The sequence below is a fragment of the Eurytemora carolleeae genome, unplaced genomic scaffold (assembly GCF_000591075.1).
Source record: "Eurytemora carolleeae unplaced genomic scaffold, Eaff_2.0 scaffold711, whole genome shotgun sequence".
Lineage (NCBI taxonomy): Eukaryota > Metazoa > Arthropoda > Copepoda > Calanoida > Temoridae > Eurytemora > Eurytemora carolleeae.
This window is the reverse complement of record NW_019396737.1, coordinates 91288-117602: the sequence shown is the minus strand read 5'-3', so window position 1 is coordinate 117602 and position 26315 is coordinate 91288. Positions and strand designations below refer to the sequence as shown.

Sequence of the window (26315 nt, the reverse complement as noted above, 5' to 3'; positions counted from 1 at the left end):
ATATGTACATATTTAAATATTCATGTATATAAGGGCTCTTGTGCTAATTTCGACAGATTTTCATTAAAAAATATGTTTTAACAGACAGGATGAACCTCTTTGTAGTTAGTTCCACGTGGAACTATTCACTTGATGATGACACTTTACAAATAAAGAAAAGTAGATTTCTTAGTTTTTTTCCAAAGAAACTCATAGAATAGAAACAAGCCATAGGGTTTCTCACCGGATAAAAGTCCAGTAGTACAAAAAAATAAAAAAAAATAAAAAAATTGGAATTTTGAGACAATCTTGCAACTTTCTGGTGATATTTCAAACATATTTCAAACACATTTCAGACATGTTTCAAACATATTTCAAAAAGATATTTTTAAATGAGAATTAAGGACGTCTTCTCATAATAACATTATTTTATATGTGTATTTTAATTTAACATTAAACAAACAACAAATGTTAAGTTTTTTTTTTACTCGATATTATTTGTCCTAAGTGACCCTCTATGCAAAGATGTCAATGCACTATTTACTTTTACCTTTAAAAACTATTTCTGATCAACTATAAATTATATATTAAAGTAGTGTTCATTAAAACTGTTTAATTTCTTTAATAGCGACATGTGTGCATTTCTTGCTTATAAGAAATAATGGAAAAATGATCAGAATCAACAACTTTTCTAGTCAGAAAAACATCAATATCTTCAACATTTTTGATCAGATCAAGGTTTCAAGGGTACCATTATACATCGGGCATGGAACCATTTGAAATTTCTATAGTTACTTTAAAACCCTTGAATTCTCGTAAACAGTGCACACTCCCTTATCTAATATTTACCTCAAACAATGAGAATCCTATTTGTCCAGCAACTAGTGTAGCTGGGTAGGATAGATCAAATAAACTGTTTTCAACCTAAACAAAATATATCTATATTTGAAATATAATCATAAATATATTTGAGACAACATAGATGCCTTGTTGTTAAAAATGACTTATATACTGAAGAACGTAGCACTAGCGTCCATACAAATTCAAAATTCGTAAAATAATCAATTTAATTTCAAACAAATCATTCAGATATTACAACCTAAAATCATCGATTATTTTTCGACGCATACGTATATAGTTAATATTTCATAATATTTGTTATTGTCTTATATACAATAATACACTTAAAAACGACGTTTTTCCGCTAGGTGTCTCTGCCACGTGTAATCGTAGCAGAGACATCTGGCTGGCGGCCAACTATTTTGGTGTTTAAGTGCATTTTCTACCGTCACAGAACTATCAGTGTTACTGTTTCTTGTTTCCCACATTTTATCCGCTCTCTTGCTGTTTTCTATCATCTCAAAACTATTGAACTCATGTCTATCAGGAGATAACTGTCAGTCTAGTACTGCCTTAATCTCTTCTTTCTGTTTTGGTTCCTTAGGCTTACAAAACAGGCATGTGTCCTTCAACTCTGCATCCTACAGTCCCTTGAGCATTTCATCCTTAAATTCCCCCAGGCTCCTCTTGGTAGCATAATATTCTCTGGTATCTTCACCACTTTCCTGTTTCCTATCCAGGTATTCCTGTTTCCGTTTCATCTTGTCTGCATGAGCTCTTCTGGTCTCGTCCTCTTCTTTGTCTCTTGTCTAGGTATTCCTGTCTCTGGCTTTCATAATATTTTTCTTTTGAGCATCTTTTCAACATTTCTTCAAATGCTGGTGAGACCCTTTTCAACATTTCTCTAAAAAATTCTCCTGTTCCATAGTTCTTAAATTCTAACCCTGTAGGATGAAACAGAACTATCTCTTTTCTAGCTGATTATGTGATTCAGAAATGCAGCATCCTTTTCACGTCATTATCTGGGACTGTTTCCCATTTGTAGTTAATCAGATGGGTTTCCAAATTCTTGCACCATTCGAACACTTTCTCCAGGTTTCCACTATATTTCGGAGCACTCTCAATAAAATCATTTATTCTCTCTTCAATGATTTCGAAAATTTTACACCTCTCAGTGTGCATACTCAGGGTTGCTCTCCCAGTTTCAACTGGTTTTTGCAGATGTTCCATACGTTGTTTTGATTTATCCATCTTCTCATTCTGCTTCAACATTGTTTTCACTCTTACAATCTTTTTCATTGTTTTTAAATCTTGTTCCAACCTCTGCTTCAGGGCTTCCAATACCTTGTATTGAAAGTTTCCACCCGCTTTTCCAGTTTCCTTAATGTTTGGTACTCTGGTGTCTGATTCTTTACTGAATCTCCAGGTACAATTTTAAACTGTCCATTGTCACACTCTGGTATCACTATACATTTTGGTACTCTGTATTCTCTAATAGCAATTTTAACTTGTTGTTGTTTTCTTATGACACAGCTCCTCTTGTTATCCTTTCCACAGGGTAATCACTGTATTCTCTTCTTTCAAGATCTTGGCATTCAACTTGGGTTCCTTGATTCATGCCATTGCTACTACTTGTAGTACATTCTGTACTCTTAAAAGTTTGTCCCCATATTTATCAGTCCAGGTACAATCCGTCCACTATGAATATCAAACTAACACAATCCACAAGGCTACAATCCTGTGAACTATCAACGCCACTACCACTGGGAGGGATCTTGGGAGCTATCGATATCAATACGGAGTACAGACACTAGCAGTCAATTGTTTAATGTCTAAAACAGGACACAATCTACACAGCTATAATCCCATGAACTATCAAAGCCACTACACTGGGCGCAATCTTGTTTGCTAAGTCATCAGGACAATAGTGATTTATTTATTAATGTCTCAAACAGGACACAATCCACACAGCTGCAATCTCGTGAACTATCAACGCCAGTACAACTGGGCGCAATCTTGTTTGCTATGTCAACTGGACAATAGTGATTTTTTGATAAATGTCTCAAACAGGACACAATTGTAAAAACCCTAAATCATGTATCTTGCATATTAATCTATGTTCGTTAATCCATGAACAGACCTATCTGTCAGTTTGATTTTTATCGGTTTCACTAAACCAAAAATATATTTAGTTGGATATGAACACTGTTTATATACATAAGTAAACAATCTTGGTAGAGAGTATAGGGTTTCATAGATTTGTGTGTGGATTGATACACACATAAAGAAATGTTGGAGCAAGGCATTTATTACAAAAAAGGTGGCTGCTGTGAGACATATCAACCCTAATTTAAATGCCACAAACTCCAAGGAAGAAAAGTATAGTGAAAACCTGGTTTAACAGGGTAATAAGAGAAACCCTAGAAAGAGATACTGTGTCAGAAGAAACAGTAACAGTGCATCAACGAGTTAAGTCTGCAGACAGTGAAAGTGAAACAGTGGACAGTTTTGGATTATACCCTACTTTACCTAGTGAAGAATCGGATACAGAATCAGATATTGAGGAAACCGGAACAACAAGTGGAAGCCCTCCCCCTTCACAGTTTGAAATCGTAATGCAAAAGATGGATCAAATGGAGCTGCAAATCCAGGCTAGGGATGATAAAACAGACCAATTACGGAAAGAGTTACAAATAGTGAAAACAAAAACGAAAATCAGTCATGTGCATAGAGGAGGAGGAGCACATGGAGATGGATTATAAACCCAAGGACGAGATAAATACAGCTGAGACAAGAGATGAGGAGCCCAACGGATTAGTAGGAATACAGAACGAAAAGATGACAGATCAATCTGTTAGCAAGGGCGTATACAGGTGGACAAGGGGGCAGTGCCCCCCCTAGACCTGTAAATGTGGAGCGTAGCCCCTCTAGAACTCAGAGCTTTCACACTTTTCAAATCTTAAACTCAAGAGTGAAGAAAATAAAAAAATGGTTTGCTATTCATTCAGTGCACTAAGAAGATTGTATAAGTGGACCAGAACCACCATGACAGAAGTCCGAATGAAAAATCTATTTAGAATGCCCATTCATCCTAATCGAATGAGCGCTATCAGGAATAGCAAAGTAAAATAATTATTTTTAAATGCCATGCAACGAAAGTTTGAGTTTGCTTTTGTTTTTTAATTTGGATTTAATTTACTTTATTCATTGCACCGCCTTTATGTAATCTTTCTTTTTATTACAAACTAGCTAAAGTGACAGGCGTTGCCCGTGGAATTTAAAAAATCGAATTAAAACAAAAAACTTAGGGATAACATAAGCTAAATAAATAAGATTTTTGTTTTAATTCGATTTTTTAAATTCCAAGGATATCCATGAGTTTCCTCACTAAAATTCAGCCCAATTGATTCAGCCATAGTAAACACATAAATGAATGAGGAGCTTTATTATATAAATTACAATTGTACTCCAACTTTTTTTGTTCAAAACAAAAACTTTTACAAGTCATAATTATTTTCTGGACCTTTGTCCTTTTTTTCATCTCATAGAATTCAAGTTCAAGTTGAGTTTTTCAGTTTCAAAAATGTCTTTTACTATCTCTAGTTTAAATAAACTAATTATTACTAACATACCAATATAATAAAATGTCGATTTTTTAGAAACAATGCTTTTTTTCTCGGAGTTTTGTTTGAAGGAAAGATAAAGTATATGTACATGCAAGGTAATTGGACTGTATGTCAAGTTCCTCCTACTCTGTTTAGCTATAGAATACTCCACCCTGATTGTAATGAATATAGTAACAACCCTAAATCATGTATCTTTTATATAAATCTATGTTTGTTATTCCATGAACAGACCTAATGGTCAGTTTGATTTTTACCTGTATCATTAAACCCAAAATATATTTAGTTGAATATGAACTGTGTTTATTTACGAACATAAGTAAACGATCTCGGTAGATAGTATAGAGTTTGATACGAGTTGTGTGTGGATTTATACACACTTAATGAAATATTTAAGTTAGGCATTTATTACAGGTATATTGTAAAATGAGAGGTAAAGAGTTATATTAGAGGTGTTATTTGGGGAGTTTTATGTGTTTCTAGATTAAGGGTAAGAGAGATGAGAGAGTTCTTTAGAGGAGACTTGATAAGGTTTTGTTGATGGAGGGATGGTTCGGATAGAAAGTTATTGAGAATGTGAGAAAATTTAATAAAAAGTTTCTGAACTGTGGACTCAGAACAATTCAAGGTAAAATAAGATAAAAAATAAATAAAAGTAAGAAAGTATTATTACTTCTAATAGAAGGGTAAGAAAGTATAATTACTTCTAATAGAAGGCTAAGCAAGTATAATTACTCTAAATGGAAGGGTAAAAAATCATAATTACTCTAAATGGAAGGGTAAGAAAGCATAATTACTCTAAATGGAAGGGTAAGAAAGCATAATTACTTTAAATTAAAGGGTAAGAAAGCATAATTACTTAAAATGGAAGAGTAAGAAAGCATTATTACTTGTAATGGAAGGGTAAGAAAGCATTATTACTTGTAATGGAAGGGTAAGAAGCCCTGATGGAATGTCTCTCATCTGTTGACCCTCTTCTCCATTTAAATATTCCACTAACCATCCATCCCATCGTTCAACAACCTTTCTCAGCTTTGTACAAACCTAAAAACAGAAACAATCCTTTATTTTCTCTGTTTATGCTCAAGGAAATGATTGATTGATTGATTTGTACCTGTTCTTCATTACTTTGCTTGAGAACAATATTGTTCCACCAATCTTTGCTTGGAGTTCCTCGGTAGGTCTTCAGCAGTTCTTCAGATACTGGTAGAACAATACTGTACACCAGTACATAACATATATATAGGTCGTACAATACTGTACGCTAGAACATAAATATATACATATGTATTACAATATTGTACACCAACACATTAATTAATATAAAAGTAGTGCAATGCTGTACACCAGTACATACATATATGTATAGGAAGTATAACAACACTGTACAGTATACACTGCAGTACAAAAATTAGTATAAAAGTAGTACAAAACTGATCCCCAGTACATATTTTTTGTAGGTGTACAATACAAAGTACATAATTCACCAGTACATAAATATTATAGGTATTACAATACTGTACACTGCAAAACATAAATTAGTATAAAGGTAGTACAAAACTTTACACCAGTATATAAATATATATATATAAAGGTAGTACAAAAACGTNTTTTTGATAAGAGCCACCCAGTCACCTTCTGTCCCCATCAATTCAACCAATTCAACCTAAAACATCATTTTCATAATTTTAAGATATTTATTATGTACATATTGTATGTACAATGTACATTCATTAAATTGTTAATCTTTAAATTTTGTTATTACAAACTATTAAAAGTTTTGGTAGAAAGACGCACGAATGAAATGATTCCTAAAACTATGGCAACAGTGAAATTGCAAAATTGTAATCATAAAAGTTTAAAGTTTTATTCTTTTCTACAACATCACTTTAAAGAAAGATTTCCAATGCAAATGTCTTTTATTTATTTAAATCTGGGCAATTCAAGATGTGCACACTCTAAAAAAAACGAGCAGTATTTTGCCAACTACCCTTTTTAAACTTAATCAAGAAACAGACGCCTAAAATTTTTAAAATGATTATTTCTAGGCCTAGAAAAAAAGGAGTAGTTCGAGTTGTGAGATAAAATGCAAAGGCCAAGGTGGTGCGACACTTCAAACTTGAGGCTGTATAGAAATTTGATGACTCCGGGTTGTGTATCAGTATATCTCAGTGGGCAAAACCAGAAGTATTCAACATTTGAATTATCAAAGGCTGCCCCCACGCAAAGATTAAAAAAACCTATGTATCAATTTTCAATTTTCTAATTTCTATTTTGTTAATATTTGTCATTCAATTTTAATTTTTGTAACTAAAAGTAACCAATGCAGGATAGAATAATCAAAATTTGTTTGTATGTAAACTTTTGAATAAATCTTCTGTTGTTTGATTCTGTGCTAAAACTATCAATTTTGGTCAATTTACTTAAAAATATCATGTTTTGCGCAAAATTTCCGGTTTTGAGCAATTTACGGAAAAAAAAGTTAAGCAAAAACGCTCAAAACTTATTGCGTTTCATGCGGAAATGATGCGCAAACAAATATTTTGCGCAAATCTATAGCAAAAATATGGTCATTTCGTGACAACCCTAATTCTGCGCAATTCCAAATCCGATTTTGCCCAATTCCACACAATTCCAAGCAATCCCGCTCAATTTCGCGCAACAATGCCGATTGAAAACCCTACTTAAAAGTCTACAAATTTCTAGATTATGAATATGAATATTAAAGGATTGATCTCAACTTGAAACATTAATTTCATATCTTCATTCCGCATGATCGAGTACACAGGATGTCCCACATCATATTGGATCGAGTACAGGATATCCCACATCATATTGGATCGAGTACAGGATATCCCACATCATATTGGATCGACACTCGGTCTAAATTATTATTTTCGGTACTAATCAGAAAATTTAAGAAAAATTATTCATTTTGAAAAATTGTACAGTGAAAACCAGAAAACTCTGAAATAGGAAGAAGAGTGAAGACGTCTTTTAGCAATATTCAAGTGTACTTGATGGTCTTACAAAGCAACTAGTTTTTCTTGGCACTTGTTAAATCACTAACTAAGTGAAATGGGTCCAGTTACAATTCACAATTACTGTGTCCCATGCTTATTGGACTTTTTAAAGTCATAACTTGAGTCTAAAAGTCGTCTTTGTATTTTAGAGTTTTCTGGTTATTACTGTATAAGGCCAATATAAAAACTTGTTTGCAGAAAATACCCTTTTTTTAGTATTATGTGCGTATTTTGGGTGTTAAAATGTTGAAGACAATCCAATATGATATGGGACACTCTGTATTTAGTATTATTATGGATTTTCCGTTTTGATAATAGGTCAGGATAACCCTGGGATATTCAAGAAGAATTAAACTAATCCACAAGATGGAGCTCAATCTTGATTCTAATATTTATAACACAAAAGTTCAGACTACTGAAACTGAGCCTGCAATTCAAAATATTACGGATAATAAGATTTGATTGGGCCTAACTCCTTTTGTTAAGTCTACAGGGTTGGCAACTGTCAATCAGGCGAATAGTGGAGGTTTAGCCTAGGGGGGCGCCGAAATTTATTTTTGTGCACCCCCCTAAAAAATCGGTATTAAGAAGAAATAAAGTTTAAAATCTATATTAATCTAATGACTATTAGTCATCTGACCATGATTATAGTCTTAGCTTTAAATCGCGGGTCAGAGTTTTAACTGTCCATCGACAAAACTCACTGAGTTTCTACCCGACGACATTCTTAATTTTTTTAATCTTACCTCTGGAATTCCACAAGCAATATACGTATCGAAGTTAAAATATTTTTGGACGGATGAGAGAAGGATGAGCTGACTAACTAATTTATCTGTGTCAGTTGTTGTGCTGAAGTTCGCTTGAAACACCTAGAACAAAACAAGGGGTATATATTTTAACAATAAAAAATCTATTTACTGATACTTTAAAATCTTCATCAAAAGAATATGAAAAGTTTTCATACATATTTGTCATACATACGAAGTGTCCCATGAAAAATGACAGTAGTAAAACAACTTGAAGGTTGCAGTCTTTTATCATGAAAATAGTTTGCGGCATTGTAAATCAAATTTAGAAGTATAATATTTGGGTAATTATCAAAAATAACCTTAGTCTTAAAATTTCCAAAATGTGGTCAACTTTTTTCTGCTTCAATATTACCAGAGATATTAAGAATTTCATTCAGATTTCACCAGTTTTGGTTTTGTTTAATTAATTGAAATTTGAATTAAATTCTTTTACAGTAAAACCCTAAATATTAAATACATCGAAAGAATTTATGAAATGTCGTCTTTACAATTTTTCAATGGTTTTATACTATTTTACGTAAATCTCAGTATTTGTAAAAATAAATAAATATTGCCATGAATATGCAGGAACAATATTAAAGAGCTCCATATAATCATTTCATTAAAAAACTATATATCTGCAGTATTCCATTATCAGAAAGTGAAGAATACGACATTTGATAAATATTTAGGGTTTAACTGTACAATATCTCCAATAATATTGATAGCACAAACAAGGCAGACAACATTTTGGAAATGCCAGGACTAAACATAAATTTCACCAGAAAGAGATAATTCATTTTGCTGAGGAACGCTGTTGTAAACAAACCAAAAAAGGGGTTAGTACATTATACAGCTGCAATAATATTAAAATTCAACCCTATTCTATTGGGCATGTGTAGGGCTCAGCACGTTTTACAAAAACGACTAATTCGTTTCGTTAACGATTTAAAAATTAACGGTTTTTGCCATTCCGTTAATTTTGAAAAACCTCTGTTTAATATAGTTTACCGTAGCATAATCTAGTGTGACAAGCTGGAGTTTAATATAGTTTACCGTAGCATATTCTAGTGTGACAAGCTGGAGTTTAATATAGTTTACCGTAGCATATTCTAGTGTGACAAGCTGGAGTTTAATATAGTTTACCGTAGCATATTTTAGAGTGACAACCTGGAGTTTAATATAGTTTACCGTAGCATATTCTAGCAGGAAAAGCTGGAGTTTAATATAGTTTACCGTAGCATATTCTAGAGAGACAAGCTGGAGTTTAATATAGTTTACCGTAGCATATTCTAGCAGGACAAGCTGGGGTTTAATATAGTTTACCGCAGCATAATCTAGCAGGACAACCTGGAGTTTAATATAGTTTACCGTAGCATATTCTAGCAGGACAACCTGGAGTTTAATATAGTTTACCGTAGCATATTCTAGCGTTACAAGCTGGTCTGAAACCTGTTTTGTAAGCTCAGCAAACATTTCCTCGAATCCGCGGTTAAACTGAACCTGAATTTGAGATAGAATAAAGTTCTGACATTTTTTTTTGGATAATTTTTTGGAAAATTTCAACCCCACCCCTTACCACCACCGGGGGCCTCTTGCACTCTTGCGAGTTACCATTCTGTGATATCTTTCCAATATAAGTAAAAATTGTATGTCCTGCAGTTGGCAAGAAAACAAAAATTAAATCAATTTTAGAAACTTTCTCTGGAATTTTTGTAAAATTCTAATTATTCCAAAACTTTTCTTGAATTTTATTGGAAACTATTTTCAATTCCATCCCAAACAACGGGAGAGCCAGAGAAAATCCAACAGAAAATCTATCTTTTTAGACATTTAAGAGACTGAGATTTGAATTTTTACCACTAGGAATGGGCACATTTTTACCACTAGGGATGGGCACATTTTTACCACTAGGGATGGGCACATTTTTACCACTAGGGATGGGCACATTTTTACCACTAGGGATGGGCACATTTTTACCACTAGGGATGGGCACATTTTTACCACTAGGGATGGGCACATTTTTACCACTAGGGATGGGCACATTTTTACCACTAGGGATGGGCACATTTTTACCACTAGGGATGGGCACATTTTTACCACTAGGGATGGGCACATTTTTACCACTAGGGATGGGCACATTTTTACCACTAGGGATGGACACATTTTTTGCTTGGTTCATTTATGATTTTTAGTAAATAGAAGAACTTTCTTAAATTTCCAGAACTTTGCCGAGCATTGGCTGAATACAAATATTTTAAGTTCAAAGTCTCAATACAAACTAGATAAAAAAACAGACTACACATAAGCTCATCTTCCGGGCTTGGCTAAGCACACGTCTATAGCTGTACCGACCCGACATGCTACATAGCCATGAAATTGCCATAAAATAACCATTCAGGGGTTATGTTTTGTAATTTTTAAAGAAATACTCTAACTTTAAAAATGAAACAACAATTCACGAATTTATTCTCCTTTTGAAGGTTTTGTATTTCGTATCCAAAGAATCCTAAAATATTCTTGAATACAGACGTCTATTTATTGGTCGTGTACTCCAGCTGTACACAGCAGAACCTGCTGTGGAAAATATCCCATATTCTAGCCTCTAATAGATCTCTATACTTTCTTTTCTCTGGTTTAAACTGATTATAATAATTGCTTGATCCTGGGTTTCACGGCCCAAAAGTTTGACCTCTGTTTACTGTAGAATAACTTAAATAAACCTCACCGTCAAGTTCTTCTTTGATCGGCCTCGTCCAAACAGATAATTCTCAACTTCAGGCTTTAATGCATTGTTATCAACTACCTGGAAGTATAAAAGTGTTTAATCCTTGAAAAACTGGGATGGAGTGCTATAAACCCTAGGGCACCCCCCTCCCATTTGAAAGTCCTAACAAGGCACACAGCATGCATGTTTTTATTCTAATATTTAATTATGCTAAACTTTGGAACTTAAAGAGCTTATAAAAGGTTAAAAAAGTAAGATTTTATGCGTTTAAAAGTGTTTACTTCTGACGGTTCCAATTTGTTTTTCAATAGAAATGTGCAAGTAACTATTGTAGAAAACCCACAAATAAAAAAAAACAGTTTTTAAAATTACAAACTATCTAACTCATACTTGATTTTATTTTTTAAAATAATATTTAGCTTACAACTTGTTTTCGAATATTCCTGGAAAATATTAAAATGTCGTCTTCATTACCAAAAATCCTCGAAACAGGAATAAATGTTTTTACTCAGATCATAACAATTAAAACATATTATGAAAAATCAACTATATACAAATGTGGCAAAAGATAATCAATGACTATAGGTTGTAATATCTAAATGATTTATTTGAAATTAAATTGATTTTTTACGATCTAAATCGTATGTTGCATCTTTCTTAATTTTTATGGACACTACGTTCTTCGGTGTTAGTCGTTTTTAACAATTTTCTCCTTATAGACGCAACAGATAGAAGTAAGATTAGTAGCGATTAAAAGCGCTTTTTTATCGCATTAAGCCTATACCCCCTTTCATTTTTTGCGAACACTCCCTTTAAATGTGGTTCCTGTTTAACTTAGATATCCAGGCAGCTATAAAAGTTTCAAGACTGTGTCGTCTTTGAAGTGTTGCGTTGGCCTTATTAACTTATTAACTTATAATAAGTTAATAAGTTAACTTATTAACTTATTTGTGTAGCCTACAAGACATGTACATTGTAGAACAATAAAGCACTTGTTTTTAGCTTCAGTTTTTAAGAAGTAATTGAGCTTAAAAACTTTGGATCCCTGTGTGTCATCTGCATGAATGTAAATTTCATATTTCAACCTGAGCTATTCGTCGAATGACCGGCAAAAACCAATCGTCAGGCGTTGTTCGTAAAACCCAATGATTCTTGTAAGCCTAGAGTAAAACAAATTAAATTATCAACTAGATATCTTATATCAAAACAAATAATGCAATGTAATAAAGAAATCTAACTTTTTAAAAAATTGTAAATCACTGACTCTACAAAAAAGAGTTTTATAAAAACTAATGATCATCATAAGGAGCAAATAGTAAAAATAAACAAAAAAGAAACTGATTACTTGCCTCAAACTCTAATTTTCTAAACTTTTGATATTTCAATTTTAAGAATATTTTATTTAGCTGTAGATTTTTGAAAGAATTAAAGTTTGAGGCAAGTAATCCTGGTTAGATTAAACACGTTTTTATGATTGGATTCAATGGAAAAAAAACGACAATTTTAAATCAACACCAAAGAAATGGTGGCATACTAAATACTATATTTCGAGGTTAATAATATATATATATAAATATATATAACTTTAAATAAGTTTGGAACATGTTCTATTGTGTTTCATGTTTCAATTCATCAGCATCTACCTGAAGAACAGCTGCGAATAGCCCTGTATCAGCACCATCCTCTGTCATTAAACATAAAAAATTATTACGATTTTTTTGACGTCACGAATAAAAATTTTCTTTTCTTTTTCAAAATTTGATGGATGATGCACGAACAAGAAGAAGAAAATGGAGATTTAGAAAAAATAGAAATGTCAAAATACTTGCATCATCAAATTTATAGAATTTTGTTAAAATTTATATTTTAAAAAATAAATATGTTATTACGATCTTTTTTTAATCTACGTTTACAATTGTTAATAAAGAGTAATTAGATTTGAAGATTTTCAAAAATTTCATAATGTTGAGATTTTTTAATGCTAAATTTGTCTATTTCGACCGACCATAAACCTTTCCCACACGGTGCCTTGTGAAGTTGTGAGGCGCAATTGGTTCAGAAAATTATCAATTGAGTAAGGTTTAATATTTTAAGATTTTCAAAAGTGTGATAAATAAAGACAAATTTAAATAATTTAAGGTTTCCGTGCGCGGACAAGAACTTGTAAAACTCCCAACATCAATCTTTAGAAGAAATGATAAAACTTTCTGGTAAAATGTTCAAATCTTTTCAACTCGACATTCTTGGATATTTATCGGAACAGTCTTATATCGAACTGAATTTGGTTTAAATATAAAACTTTTAACAAAGATATTAAGTTTTTTTAATCCCTATATCTTTGCAACCCATGATGTCGTAGACCTTGAATATTTCGAACTATGATAACAAAATAAAAGTTTTAAATATCAAAGGTTTTCACCATCAGATTATAATGATATAGGGATTAGAAAATTGAAGCTGCGACAAAGACTCAATTATTTAGGAAACTTTTAGATTATTTGGAGAGATTTTCCGAGTACAATTTGTTCTACTCAAATCCCTGTTAATTCGTGAACACAAAAACATTATTTTTTGTAAATTGTCTTTATCAGGAAAAAATCACTCTACAAATGGAAAACTTGGTGTCTCTTTAGTCCTTAAAAAATGGTAGCATTATTTTTTTCAGTTATTACAACTTTAAGCTTTGGGATATCTAAAATGTGGTCTGTGATTTTTAAAATTGATATTTTTATAAATGAATGTTAATTTTTCTTTATGTTAAATATGGGTTAAATAGATCGTCTTATATATCGAATATCTCCGAAATTTCAAAGATACAAAAGTCAGACCTCATTTTGGAAAACTCATAAAGCGCAGAACCTTGATTGTATGTATCAACATACACTCTTTGACATTCATTAACAATTTAACATTAAAAACGAATTGATGGGGAGGGACATTCTTTATTTACAGTAAAATTTTAAATACTAGTTAACAAATTTAAATATAAATACGATTTAGTATCTTAAGTTATAACTAAATTTTGAAAAAATTTCTTTTTGTAAATATCAGGGTTAAATTATACTTTAAAAAATGATAAATTTTAGAATTTTTTAATTTCCTGGAACGTAGATTTCTTTCTCATGCCCTCCTTTAGCAATAAAAAGACTGTCATCAGAATAACTTCCAGAGAAATTCTTAAATCTGAAAAAATATTGTTCAATTTCAAAGCTTATTTGAAAACCAGCCAGGAGAAGGAGAATTTCAATTGACATTACTGTTACGACTTTGTGACCTCGTTGCAATGAGAGAAGTTATAATAAAAAATGTTTTTAATCTGACGTGCATTTTACTTTAGTTTTACGTGACTAACTGGAGGGCCTTGTGTGCTTCAATATGCTTAGAATACTCTCTCTAAAGTGACTGAATTGGATTTTTAAAAACAAAAACAGAAAAGAAAATCGTCAAGATTAATTTCTTCTATTATATATATCACTATAATGCTTAGGTGCCCAGAGTTGCCCTCTTCTTGATTTTTTGTCCGAATCGTGAACTAGTGAACTAGTCCTTTATAAATAAATTTTATTTTTATTAACCTGTTTCTATCAAACTTTTGTTTGAGCCTAACAGCCTTCCACCTTTGTTTTGCAATAACTTCGGTGGCCAAAACTTTCTCTAATCTAAAAAGTTTCATTTAAATTTTTTTTTTTAATTGTATTTGATTTTACCTGTCAAAAATGTAACATTCTTCTCCTTCTTCAGCTTCCATCTAAAAATATTTTTTAAATTTTTTATTCGATTATAAAATTAAAAAACTAAATTTCAATAATAAATAATTTTCTCTAAAAGTATTTTTGGATTTTATTGTTCCCTTTAATGTCCGTCGTTACCTGCATTGTTTTGATCGTATTCCCATTATCTAGGGTCCAAAGGATAACCTCGCTAAGATTATACGGTATCTTGTCAGGATTTATAATTATTCTAAACATATTATTAGAATATCAAATGTTTGAAAAGGTTAAGTAACAAAGAATTTATCTGTATCTGTATCTGTATCTGTATCTGTATCTGTATCTGTATCTGTATCTGTATCTGTATCTGTATCTGTATCTGTATCTGTATCTGTATCTGTATCTNGAGAAGCTTTTTTAATTGACAGTTTCTCTTTTTTCCATGTTTTTCCCGTCGTGTTGTATTTACAATATCTGTATCTGGATCTGTATCTGTATCTGTATCTGGATCTGGATCTGTACCTTTTCCCCTGAATTTCGCAAACTTTTCTAAACTCTGTTATATTGAAGGAATCTTGTGTATCCAATTCAATGCACTCTGAGACCCTGAAATATATAAAACAATAAACAATATGTTTAAATTCAATATATCTTATCTATAAATATATCTGTAGCATTTAAACATTTTATACAGCCGTCGTCGTATATATCAACACAATAAAGACAACTTTCTATCTTTCAAACAGCTTGGCTAAGCTTTAATTGATAAACAGTACGATGTTAATAATGATAACTGTAAAATGTACTGTCAGTCTCAAGTCAAAACACGTTTTTACGTGTTTGGGAAAACAGAATTTTCTACTAAAATCCAAACATAGCTGCCGGCAAAAAAGGTTAAGGCGGGCTCATTTTCAAATTAAATTGGAATATCTTGATTAAATACCCCCTCCCCCCCATCCTTGAGATTGCGTACATTTTCTTGGTAATTTATTTGCGAAGTAATTCTTATCACGCGTAATTCCGTTTAATTCAGTGTAATGCGTAATTTTAGAAGGGTGTTTTGACAGAAGGGAGGGGGAGGGGAGGGGTACCATAGGGTTAATTGGAGAAATGGAGAGGAGGAAGGGGGGGGATTCTTGACAGCTATAGCTTAAAAGTTAGTCAAATTCAACTCGTTGAATGCTTCGGAGGTTTATCAGAACAAAATCAAGACAATTAGGTAAAATATTAACTACACTTTTAAAGAAATATTCGCCGAAAAAATTGTTTGGAATTTTTTTTATTATAATGTCTGCGATACAACTGTTATCGGGATGTTATCGTTTTCATTTCTTTGAAAAACGATCTTTTTGTTATGAAAGCGACGACAAAAAAATCAAAAACGAAACGAGCGTTTTTAAAAACGTTAGTTTTTTTAAAAAACAGGTTTTTAAAACGAACGTTTTTTTAAACGATTGTTTTTTTAAACGATTGTTTTTAAAAAGTTAGTCGTTTCGTTAACGACGACCCTTTGGTAACTATCGTTAACGACGACCATTCGTTAACGATCGTTAACATATATCAATGACAATTTTTATAATGATCGTTTTTCAAATAATCATATAAAAAACGTTCGCTTATCGTTTTTATAAAAACGATCGTTTTCAAAAACGATCGTTATTCGTTTTCTAAAAATTCAATACTATTGGGTCGTTTTCAAAAACTATCGTTCTTTTCCAAAAACAAAACGATCGAAAACCGAAACAAAAAACGATTAACAACCCTAGATTCAAGTGATTTTGTGTGGATTTTGATAAATCTTAATCTGATAATTTTTTCTTCTAATTCTTTTAATTAATTTGGTTAATGCACTAATGGTTTATATTTTCACAATTAACATTAACTTTTGTTTAAAGATGATTTGTATTCATTTTAAATTACTAGGAAGTATGGCTTGGAGATCACATGGCGTGGACAACAACGATCTCGTAAATAACCTCTATAAAAACAATATCATCAAGTCCAAGCACGTAATGGACGTTATGAAACGAGTTGACCGTGGTAGCTATTGTCCCAACAACCCCTATATGGATGCACCTCAAGGTATTGGGTTCGGACAGACCATAAGTGCCCCGCACATGCACGCACATTGTTTAGAACTGCTGAAGGACCACCTTAAACCTGGAACGCGCGCACTTGATATAGGATCTGGAAGCGGTATATTGACCGCCTGTATGGCCTTGATGGTCGGATCTAGTGGCAAGGTGGTCGGAATCGACCACTACGACGGATTAGTTAAGATGTCGATTGAGAACATAATCCAGGATGGAAAAGGTTCTTTAATCGACTCCGGGACTATAATTCTACTTGCTGGAGATGGTCGGAAAGGATACCCAGAGGAAGGCCCGTATAACGCCATACATGTTGGAGCAGCAGCGCCACGCCTGCCAGAGGATCTAGTTAACCAGCTGGCTCCAGGAGGTCGAATGATTATTCCTGAAGGTCCTGAGGGAGGATCCCAATCCCTAAATCAGATTGATAAAAGCCTGGATGGGGAAGTTACCCGGACAATGCTGATGGGGGTCAACTATGTTCCTCTGGATGATCTGAGACAGCGCGGAAGGTTTGCAGAATTTTAGAAATCATCTTTTAAACATAAAATGATTCTCTGCTATTTTACGTTTTTGTCATCATCATAATCCCTACAAAGAGTTTAACCATTTTTTATTTACTGTTTTGTTCTATGTTTATAGATAATGAAAGTTTTTTTTGTGTAATAAATATCAATAATTGAAAATAAACAAAAAAAAATTTAATGCTAGACCAACCAATGTTACTACAGGGTGGGTTCAAATAAACATAAGCATAAAGGGACGACTTCTAAATCGTCTTCAACCTACGCTGAATTCCTGATGTGAATAAGATAATGATAACAATACAAATGTTATGGTGTCCTCATAATCGGTTCTTATGTATATCTTCAAAATTTCATTTCATTTTATAATATATCATTAAAACGTTTAATTTTCCCGTCGTGTTGTATTTACAATATAGGTACTGTATACCACATTATGGAAATCTTAAAAGTCGCAAATAATTTTTATAAGGACTGTACAGTGTACAGTGTACACGTAATTTAAATTAACTCCATTTAAAAAGAATGGTATGTCCGACTCACAACGGTACCCTTTACATTTTTTATAAACAAGAATGGACGAATTTTTCATTTTATTTCTTTTAAAAAAGTTTTCTTTTGTAGAAACAAGCCAGAAATACATTTCTACGTTAAACGTCGAAAGAGTATATTTAAATAAAAGATTGAAATTACGACAGCACACGGGCAGCCGTAGTACATTTGAATTTCTGAGCCGGGTCAACCTTTCCGGTCCCAGTTTGTACTGTATCGCCTTGACATTGGGTAAATAAAGCAGAAACTCAATAAGGCTAGTCGGTGCAACAAGGTTGACGTGGTCAGACTTTAGGTTGAATTTACTTTTACTGAAGGGTCAGGGGTGTGTGGACAGTGGACAGTCCATATAATAAGAAAAATCCAAGTAAAAGCTACAAGTTATAAAATTAATGAGGGGTGTGAAGCGCCCTGGCTGTTAATGATGAATTTAATCAATTACACTTTTCATAATGCATGAGTTTTGCAAACCCTAATCGGCACCTGCAGATGTATAAACTGCCTCAAAATAAAATTGAGAAATAGTTTTTTTTCTAAAAATTAATCTTGGCAGTTTTAAGATTGTATGTTGTAAACATTTTTGATAGAAGATATATATTGTTATACACATTGTATATTCGTTTTTAGTTTCATGAATGCATGCATTAGATACCACAGATGTTATATAGTGTATGTAGGAAAATTATTAATATATTCATCAAAGCTATACACGAGTCACACTCAACTAGACATGTAGGTGAACTTTAAGCGATATTACTTGTAAGAGTTTGTGACCTCGTAGCTAATTAGTTTTGATTTTACGCACAAATATGAGATTATTTTATATTATGTAAATAACATTTTCTTTCTTCTTTTTAACATCTCTTTGTATATTTTAATGAAAGGGAGTTATGATTGAAAACTACAAAACATTTCAATCCTAGTCCTACGTGTAATTAACTTTAGTTTGATATCGAGATGAAGCAGTTTTTAGAATTTTGAGGGAAAATTGGAAAACTTATATTTGATCAACCTAGAGTTAGACTGCAGAGAAACAAACTTTTCTAAAAGGGAATGTTCGCGAAGAATGAGAAGAACCACCATGTATATTGACCGAAACTTATTTTATTGCTAACTGTACAACTCATGTCCATTTGAATTTGAGCTGAACCGACCTTTACGGTCCCGTCCAGTACACCAACTACACTGGCAGACATACAGCAGGGGCCAATACAGTTGGCCTAGCTCTGTAGGCAGGGCTAGCTGGTGCAACAATTGGTTGACACAGTCTGACTTTAAGCTGCATCTGGTTAATTTTACAATCTGTAGAGCGGCAAATTTGCGTGACTGATGTTTCTAGCTAAAAAAAACGAGAATTTTGATGCACTCACTAGTATTTCCTTAGAATGGGCTAGTTCATGTGTATACCGTCCCGTTTTGCCTGGTATAATCTGTATGTGTACTGTACAGCTCACTCTAGCTGGTTAGATTTTTCCCTGGATCTTGAAATGAGCCAGACCTACAGGACCTACAGGACCTACAGTACCTACAGGACCTACAGGACCTACAGTACCTACAAGACCTACAAGACCTACAGGACCTTCAAGACCTACAGGACCTACAGGACCTACAGGACCTACAGGACCTACAGGACCTACAGGACCTACAGCTACAGGACCTACAGGACCTACAGGACCTACAGTGACTAAATCGTTAGAATTCTCATTCTTTTGTATTCTTGAGAAATCTGGTTCCCAATTAACTCTTAACTTTACAACTTTGATCTAATTAAACACCTTGCATTCACACTTTTTTTAAAATTTAGAATTTGTCTTAAAATACACTCTAAACTAAGTTAGAAGGTTAGGTCAAGTAGTCCTATGATAGGACGGGTACTGTAAAAAGTCTGGCCACGCAATTAAAGCTGAAATTGAGTCAGCATACTGTGGTAGGCGATTATTTCAATATAAGGAAGACGATTTTTTAAAGTTTTAATTGTTAACAATCTTTTGTCAAATTACAAGTTTACAAGCAATTAAAGAGAAGCTTTTTTAATTGACAGTTTCTCTTTTTTCCATGTTTTTGTGTATACACTATTCATTCTGTGTAAAAGCTAGATAAAAATCAAGATAAAAACGAAAGTCGTCTTCATTATATTGATATAAAGCCTACCACCGTAGGATAGGGTCGGGCAGGTACTCGCTGTGCGTCACTATGGCCGGTACAAAGAGTCGGTCTGTTTCGAATTCAAATTGACCCTATTAAGGAATTAACAACACAACAAAGCATGTAGAAATTGTACTAAACGAGATAATTAACTGGTTTATCATATCTTAATTGTTTTTCAAATTTAGAAAATTCCCTTCACAAAACTTGAAAAGGAATTGGGTCGTTGTCACAAACTCGGATTTTCTAATCTTTGCAACCCAATATTGTAGACCTTAGATACTTCAAGCTATACATACTGATAGATCAAATAATTTAAGGTTTATAAATCATCAGGTTGCAAAGATATAGTGATTATCAAATTAGACTTTGCGGTATTATACAAACTCAAATACTTATCGTTAATTTAAAATTCGGTGATGGTGATGGACCAAACCTTTGTAGAGTAAAAAAGTAGATGTTAGTTCCATATTTATTGAAAATATATTTCGGTCTGGGTTGACCCTGGTCAGTTCTTGAGATTGTTTCTGTCACAAAGGTTAAAATCATTGCGTCAAATGGTTTGAAAGTATGGAAAATGCAAAAAATTTGAAAACAAAGCACCTGAAGTATTCAGGAAAAAACATTAAAGTTTAGAGGTTTGAGTAAATAAAAAAGTACACTGTGAATCGACCCCATATATATATGTATACTAGACAGAAGTAGAAGTATTTGATATTACTGGTAGGACTTTGTGACCTCGTAGCTCATCTAGTTTTGAGTTTACGCACAAATAAAGCCAATCTATTCACTTACTTTTTATAAATTCAAAACCGTTGTGTTTTTATCAATAAGTCTTTAAAAAGGGGAGTTAAGATAAAAGACAGATTTCAATCTCGGCCAATTGTTAATTCTGAGACATGGGACAGCGTATACTTCTATTTCTACCAGAGGCTTTAATAAGTATTCAACTGCCTTCGGTTATTTTCAACAGATCAAACACATCAAAAGGATTTATTTCCATCATTAGGCCATCAATATGTACACTGTAATACTGTCCAGTTTTAGACACTTATAGTCTGAATATGTACTGTACAACTTGTCCTAGCTGCCTTAAAATCAGTCCGGTCCGTCCAATTAATCGGAGTTTACAGTAGAATACAACCATATAATATGAGTTTTATCGTGTCTGATACACAACGATACCCAGAATACGGAGCAAAAATGGGGCAATTGTCGTCGTTGAATTCAGACAAATGTCTTCTATTTTGTCCTGCACTGCTTAAATTCATAAAGTAACTTTATAAAAAAGTGCAATACAAAATATAATTCTAGATGATGCACGGTGGACTATGGTCAATTTGAATTCGAACCCTGCTCCGCCCCTCTCCTATGTCGGCGCGGTTTCAACTTTGATGACGCGGCCAGACTTCAGTACTCGACCCGGCCTATAAAAGGCATATTTTACCCACCCCACTAGCTGAGTTTATTGTGAATGTAAACAAAAAGAAACATATTATAACAATTAAACGTGTAAGTTTTGAATTTTTATTGTATGTGAAGAAGACTAGTATTGAATCCCCCTGTAAAGTATGTATATATTCAGATAATCCCTTCTAAATACAAGGATATAGTTTTATATAATATATTCTTTATATATTTGATATTATGATAACCTTGTTTCTGTTCTCCACTATCTATCTATCAGATATTTTACATGATTAAGTATAAATATATGTATAAATGTATATGTCCATAGACACAGTGTTTCGTCCTATTAGGACTCATCAGTATGGCTCTAATCAATGTATATGTGTAGGATGTATGTATGTATAAATGTATATATGTAGGATGTATGTATGTATAAATGTAAACATGTAGGATGCATGTATGTATAAATGTAAACATGTAGGATGCATGTATGTATAAATGTATATATGTAGGATGCATGTATGTATAAATGTATATATGTAGGATGCATGTATGTATAAATGTATATATGTAGGATGTATGTATGTATAAATGTATATATGTAGGATGTATGTATGTATAAATGTATATATGTAGGATGTATGTATGTATACATGTATATATGCAGAAAGTGTAACATTTATGACAGTGGTTTCTACTTTTCTCCTCAAATTAATGTGTTTTATGCAAATCAAATCAAAACAAAACTTTTCACGTCAAACTAAAGTAAATTGCACATTAAATTGAAATATGTTTACAATCATAACTGATCTTATTTTAGAGTTGTCTGTAAAAAAACCAGAGGAGCTACAATGCCACAAAGTCGTACCAGGAATCTAATTTAGTGAGTAACACCAAGTAACTCAAAAACAGAAATATATATTTACCAAAACTATTTAAAATTGTCGTTTAATAAAGGAGTTTCCTCAAGGGTAGGGCTGGGCCCCCCCTTAAAAAAGGAAATTTACAGGTCTAAAACAGAAACAAATGGTAAAAAAAAGAAATTTCAAAATTCCGTCCTAAAAATGGCCTATTTCTAGATTGTGAATACTATAATGTAGTATATCCGAATACTATTGATTTACCAGATAAATTGGCAGTGTACTACTCCAATGGATTATATTAGTCCACAATACAGTCAAAATATATAGAGAAACAAATATATACATATATGCAGTGAACACTCTACAACTTAAATACTTAAAAACTCAGATTTTCAGGCGGGAAATTGATCACTTGCCTCAATCTCAAATTTTTAAATTCCCTATAATTATATATCTTTGAAGCCTGACAGGGTTAGACAGCACTGCCATGTCAAGCCATAAAAGCTGCACTATACATAGGTCAATTTGCAAAGTTTGATAATTTCAAAGGACTACCCAATCTTGTTGCACTTTGGGATTAGACAATGTGAGTTTCAGTTCCACGAATTATGTCACGGTAAACTTAAGTAAATTGAGACTAAAATCTTATATGTTTTCTATAATGACTCCCAATACTTGAGAGAAAAAAATATACTTGTGCGTAAAATGAAAACTAGAGGACCTGTATGTCATAAAGTCGTGGAAATAATGTTTCTTGAATTTCTCCTTCTGTCTAGTTCAGCGTGCAGACGTTTAAGTAAGTGATCAAACTTTAGGTCCATTATTTTGTTTTTTTTGGCACACACATGATTTTAGAGAAATCTGACATTTTACCGCCAATACTCAATACAATATACATACAATGCTAATAAGCTTTGTGTTTCTTTTTCTACCAAATTTTTGCCCATTTATCACTAACCTTCTAGAAAATGTTGGCAGGGCTAATTCCTCTGGCCCTCCTTTTGAAGTTATCACAGCTAAAAAATCAAAAAATTTAAAATTTACAAATGGAATGTTTACGTTATTTTAAGTGACAAATTATGTTTCTAAATAATAACCTAAAACTGAGTGTCATAAAATAATATAGTTAATAGGCTTTAATCAAATCTTTAATTTTTCGTAAACTGTCCCTTACAATGATCAATATTTACCTTAACTTTTTTCTTTTCACTGCAAATCATACTTATTCGATACAAATGTTTATGGTTTAAAAAGGCAATAAAGTTTCCTTAGCGAAATTTATAGCCATTTTTTCCAAATAGAAACTTCAGTTTTGGAGTCTTGACAGAAACATCGGGTAGAAATAAAAATCTAAAATTACCTACAAAGACGACCAAAATTAAGACGATTGCTGCGGCACCTGCGCCCGCCAGAACTTTCTCATTCTCAACCCCCATACCCTGGAGTCATGGATATACTATCAAGGATGGAATGTTGACGCGACTGGGCGTCTGAAAAGTTTATTTGGAAAAGTTTAAAGCCACAACTTTGATGTAAAATCGCACAATGGGCTTAAAGAAAGAAAATTTTTACATTTAAATGATTACTTTTAATTTATAGCAATATTCCCTAGCCCATGGACCCACTGTGGAGATTTGTTATGCAGACAATAATATGTACAACATATATGATAACCCCAGAGTATCAATCTCGATTAATTGATATATAAGTGTGGGGTAGGGTGGCTAGTTTGTGACACCAGTTCTCATTAGATCACTGAAGTTAAGCACACTTGTCCTCAGCCAGTAACTGGATTGGTGTCCAGACTGGTGTTCACGGGTTCGATTCCCGTACTCCACACAAACCTGTGGTTTCAAAAACATCTGAAGCAGACATCTGGTTAAGCAGTTATGTGCACCTGACAGTTGTAGGAGGACAACATCAACATCTATCGCAGCGAAAGGGTGCGTGCTTTCTACTCAACAAGAAAGAAGCTCATAGTGGTTGATCCAAGTGAATGATGATGGATGAATTACAACCCCTGGTAGATCAATATAAAAACCCAGACAACACCAAATCTTCGGAATAGAAAAAAAATCCGAGATTTGATCGTAACAACCCGATCATGTCCTGGGGACAAAAAATCTCTTTTTAAAAGAAATATCTAGAAATATACAGTTGTCATTAGTAAATTCTGTTTGGGCTATACATGGGCTCGACATCCTGTGAAGTTTATCCATGCCTAAAGTGCAGTGGCACAACAGCACAACAGGATAGAAACACAACTCCCTCAAACTAGGAAAAAATAGTCATATTAAAGGGACTGTATGTGTAATTTCAAGTGACCTTCTATTTTTAAAGTAACATCGGACTCACATCGTTACCTAGGGTGAAAGATTAGTATAATCAAGGATAAATGACATATTATGAATTTTTACAAAAATTGGTTGTTGCAGTGCTTTGTATATCGTCAGGAATAAAAAATTTTTAAACTAGAAAATTTTCAACATTATTGATTAAAGTGTAAAGGATATCATTGTGAATCTTGCCCCTCTTTTTTAAGTAGAGAGTTGCACTTGAATTAACCGACAGTCGTCACTTAAGTTTAAGATAGAATACATCCATTTTAAAGCTGAAATTATGCAAACAGCAACAAAAAACAGAGGCTTTAGAAAAAATTCACTAATTTACTTTTGAGTTTAGTCATTGCCATGTATATAGAAAATGGGCTCTTTGTGTCCCCTTTCTTTCATCTTAATTGTTGCTCTTTAAGCTGCCATTTTCTTTGTAAATCGTAAAACATATAATTTCGCGGATTCTCCAGTATAAATTGGCGCTTTTTTAAAATAAAAAAAAACCCTTTTTTAAGGCATATTTTTTACCTACCTATGTTTCTGCTTAGATTGGGAATAATTTTGTCATTTTTAAATTCTCATAATTCTGGAAATAATTAGCTTTGCTTTATCATTTTGTTTCATATATAATTAAGGGAATAACATTATGGGGCCATTTTCCATAAAAATACTAAAATTAAACAAATCATAATAAAAACAATACCACAACAAATGTGGATACAGGCAGATTTACCGTTTTGACATTTGTTGGTCAAAGACAGACAAAGTAGGTACGTATAGTTTCGTATAGTTACGTATAGTTATGTATAGTTATGCATGTATAGTTAACTATAGCCACGTGTAGTTACTTATAGTTACGTATAGTTACGTATAGTTACGTATAGTTACACAAATTTGATCAAACCAAAACTTTTAAAAGGATTTTATAAATTGTGCATATTTTTTTTAGTTCACTAGTTAAACTTTTTGTTTAACAGCGTCATCTTTTATTATTGAATTTCTAAAACACAATCTTTCAAATATTGAATTTAAATTTCCCAGATATTGCTTCTTTATTTTAAATCAAATTTTGTCTTTTTATTAAATTCCAAAAACAGTTGAAAACTTGCAAATAATATTTTTGTTTTATTGATTTCAATAGACCTTCATGATTCCAAACTATGACTTCTCTTGAATCAAAAATTGAAAGTTTTAAATATTTAAAAATTTCTATCTTTTACAGAAAAATTGAATTCCCTGTGAATAGAATATTTTTATAATACAATGGGGGAAAATAATTTTATTAATATTTTTAATACAATTACTAATTCTGATAACAAAATTCTTTTTTGATTTGGCGGGCACCTCTCCTGCACCACGAGAATATGTCTTAATTGAAAAAAAAATTTTAAAATTTATTAAAAAATGTATCGTAGTTGTTTGTCAATAAACACATCCTAAACTGGACTGGACTGGACTTGAACCGGAACATTTAATTGAACCCAGTATTTCAAGATATTGAATAAACAGACAAACAAGGAAATATATAGATATCAATAGATCTGCATTAAAAAGAATAGAGCCCCCCTCCTCCCTCAAACCTCCATCTTTGCCTCGCCATGCCCTCAAACCCTCTCCTGTCGAAACAGTTGATATTGTTTCAGTATTAACCTAATTAGAAGATTGTTTGTAAACAGAATGCTATAGCTGTTAAACCAGTTTTTAAGC

General features: G+C 32.6%; 2 protein-coding genes across 3 annotated transcripts; one reads left to right on the top strand and one right to left on the bottom strand.

The window, feature by feature from the left end:
* Window positions 1–5886: 5886 nt before the first annotated feature.
* On the bottom strand, window positions 5887–25196 carry LOC111707959 (uncharacterized). 2 transcript variants are annotated; one of them, XM_023481156.1, is made up of 15 exons: window positions 25141–25196; window positions 24497–24549; window positions 23636–23714; window positions 23234–23291; window positions 15214–15297; window positions 14851–14941; window positions 14689–14729; window positions 14557–14640; window positions 14082–14164; window positions 12625–12665; window positions 12067–12141; window positions 10982–11059; window positions 9670–9756; window positions 8212–8334; window positions 5887–6099 (listed from the first exon to the last, which is right to left on the bottom strand). In XM_023481156.1, the coding sequence occupies exons 3-15, from the start codon at window positions 23709–23711 to the stop codon at window positions 5926–5928; spliced, it is 1095 nt and encodes a 364-aa protein (XP_023336924.1). In that variant the 5' UTR covers window positions 23712–23714; window positions 24497–24549; window positions 25141–25196; the 3' UTR covers window positions 5887–5925. The 2 variants fall into 2 exon arrangements, with proteins under 2 accessions (XP_023336924.1, XP_023336926.1); XM_023481158.1 differs by lacking the exon at window positions 25141–25196 and adding an exon at window positions 24946–24988.
* LOC111707960 (protein-L-isoaspartate(D-aspartate) O-methyltransferase) lies at window positions 15868–17457 on the top strand. The gene is made up of 2 exons (XM_023481159.1): window positions 15868–15910; window positions 16615–17457. Exons 1-2 carry the CDS (start codon window positions 15871–15873, stop codon window positions 17307–17309), a joined length of 735 nt encoding a protein of 244 aa, XP_023336927.1. The 5' UTR covers window positions 15868–15870; the 3' UTR covers window positions 17310–17457.
* Window positions 25197–26315: the final 1119 nt, after the last annotated feature.

Excerpts from the sequence above, each read along its gene's own strand:
- LOC111707960 (XM_023481159.1), top strand. The coding sequence starts at position 15,871 with ATGCTTCGGAGGTTTATCAGAACAAAATCAAGACAATTAG. Across the intron at positions 15,911-16,614 it reads AACAAAATCAAGACAATTAG|GAAGTATGGCTTGGAGATCA; the intron begins GTAAAATATTAA and ends TTAAATTACTAG.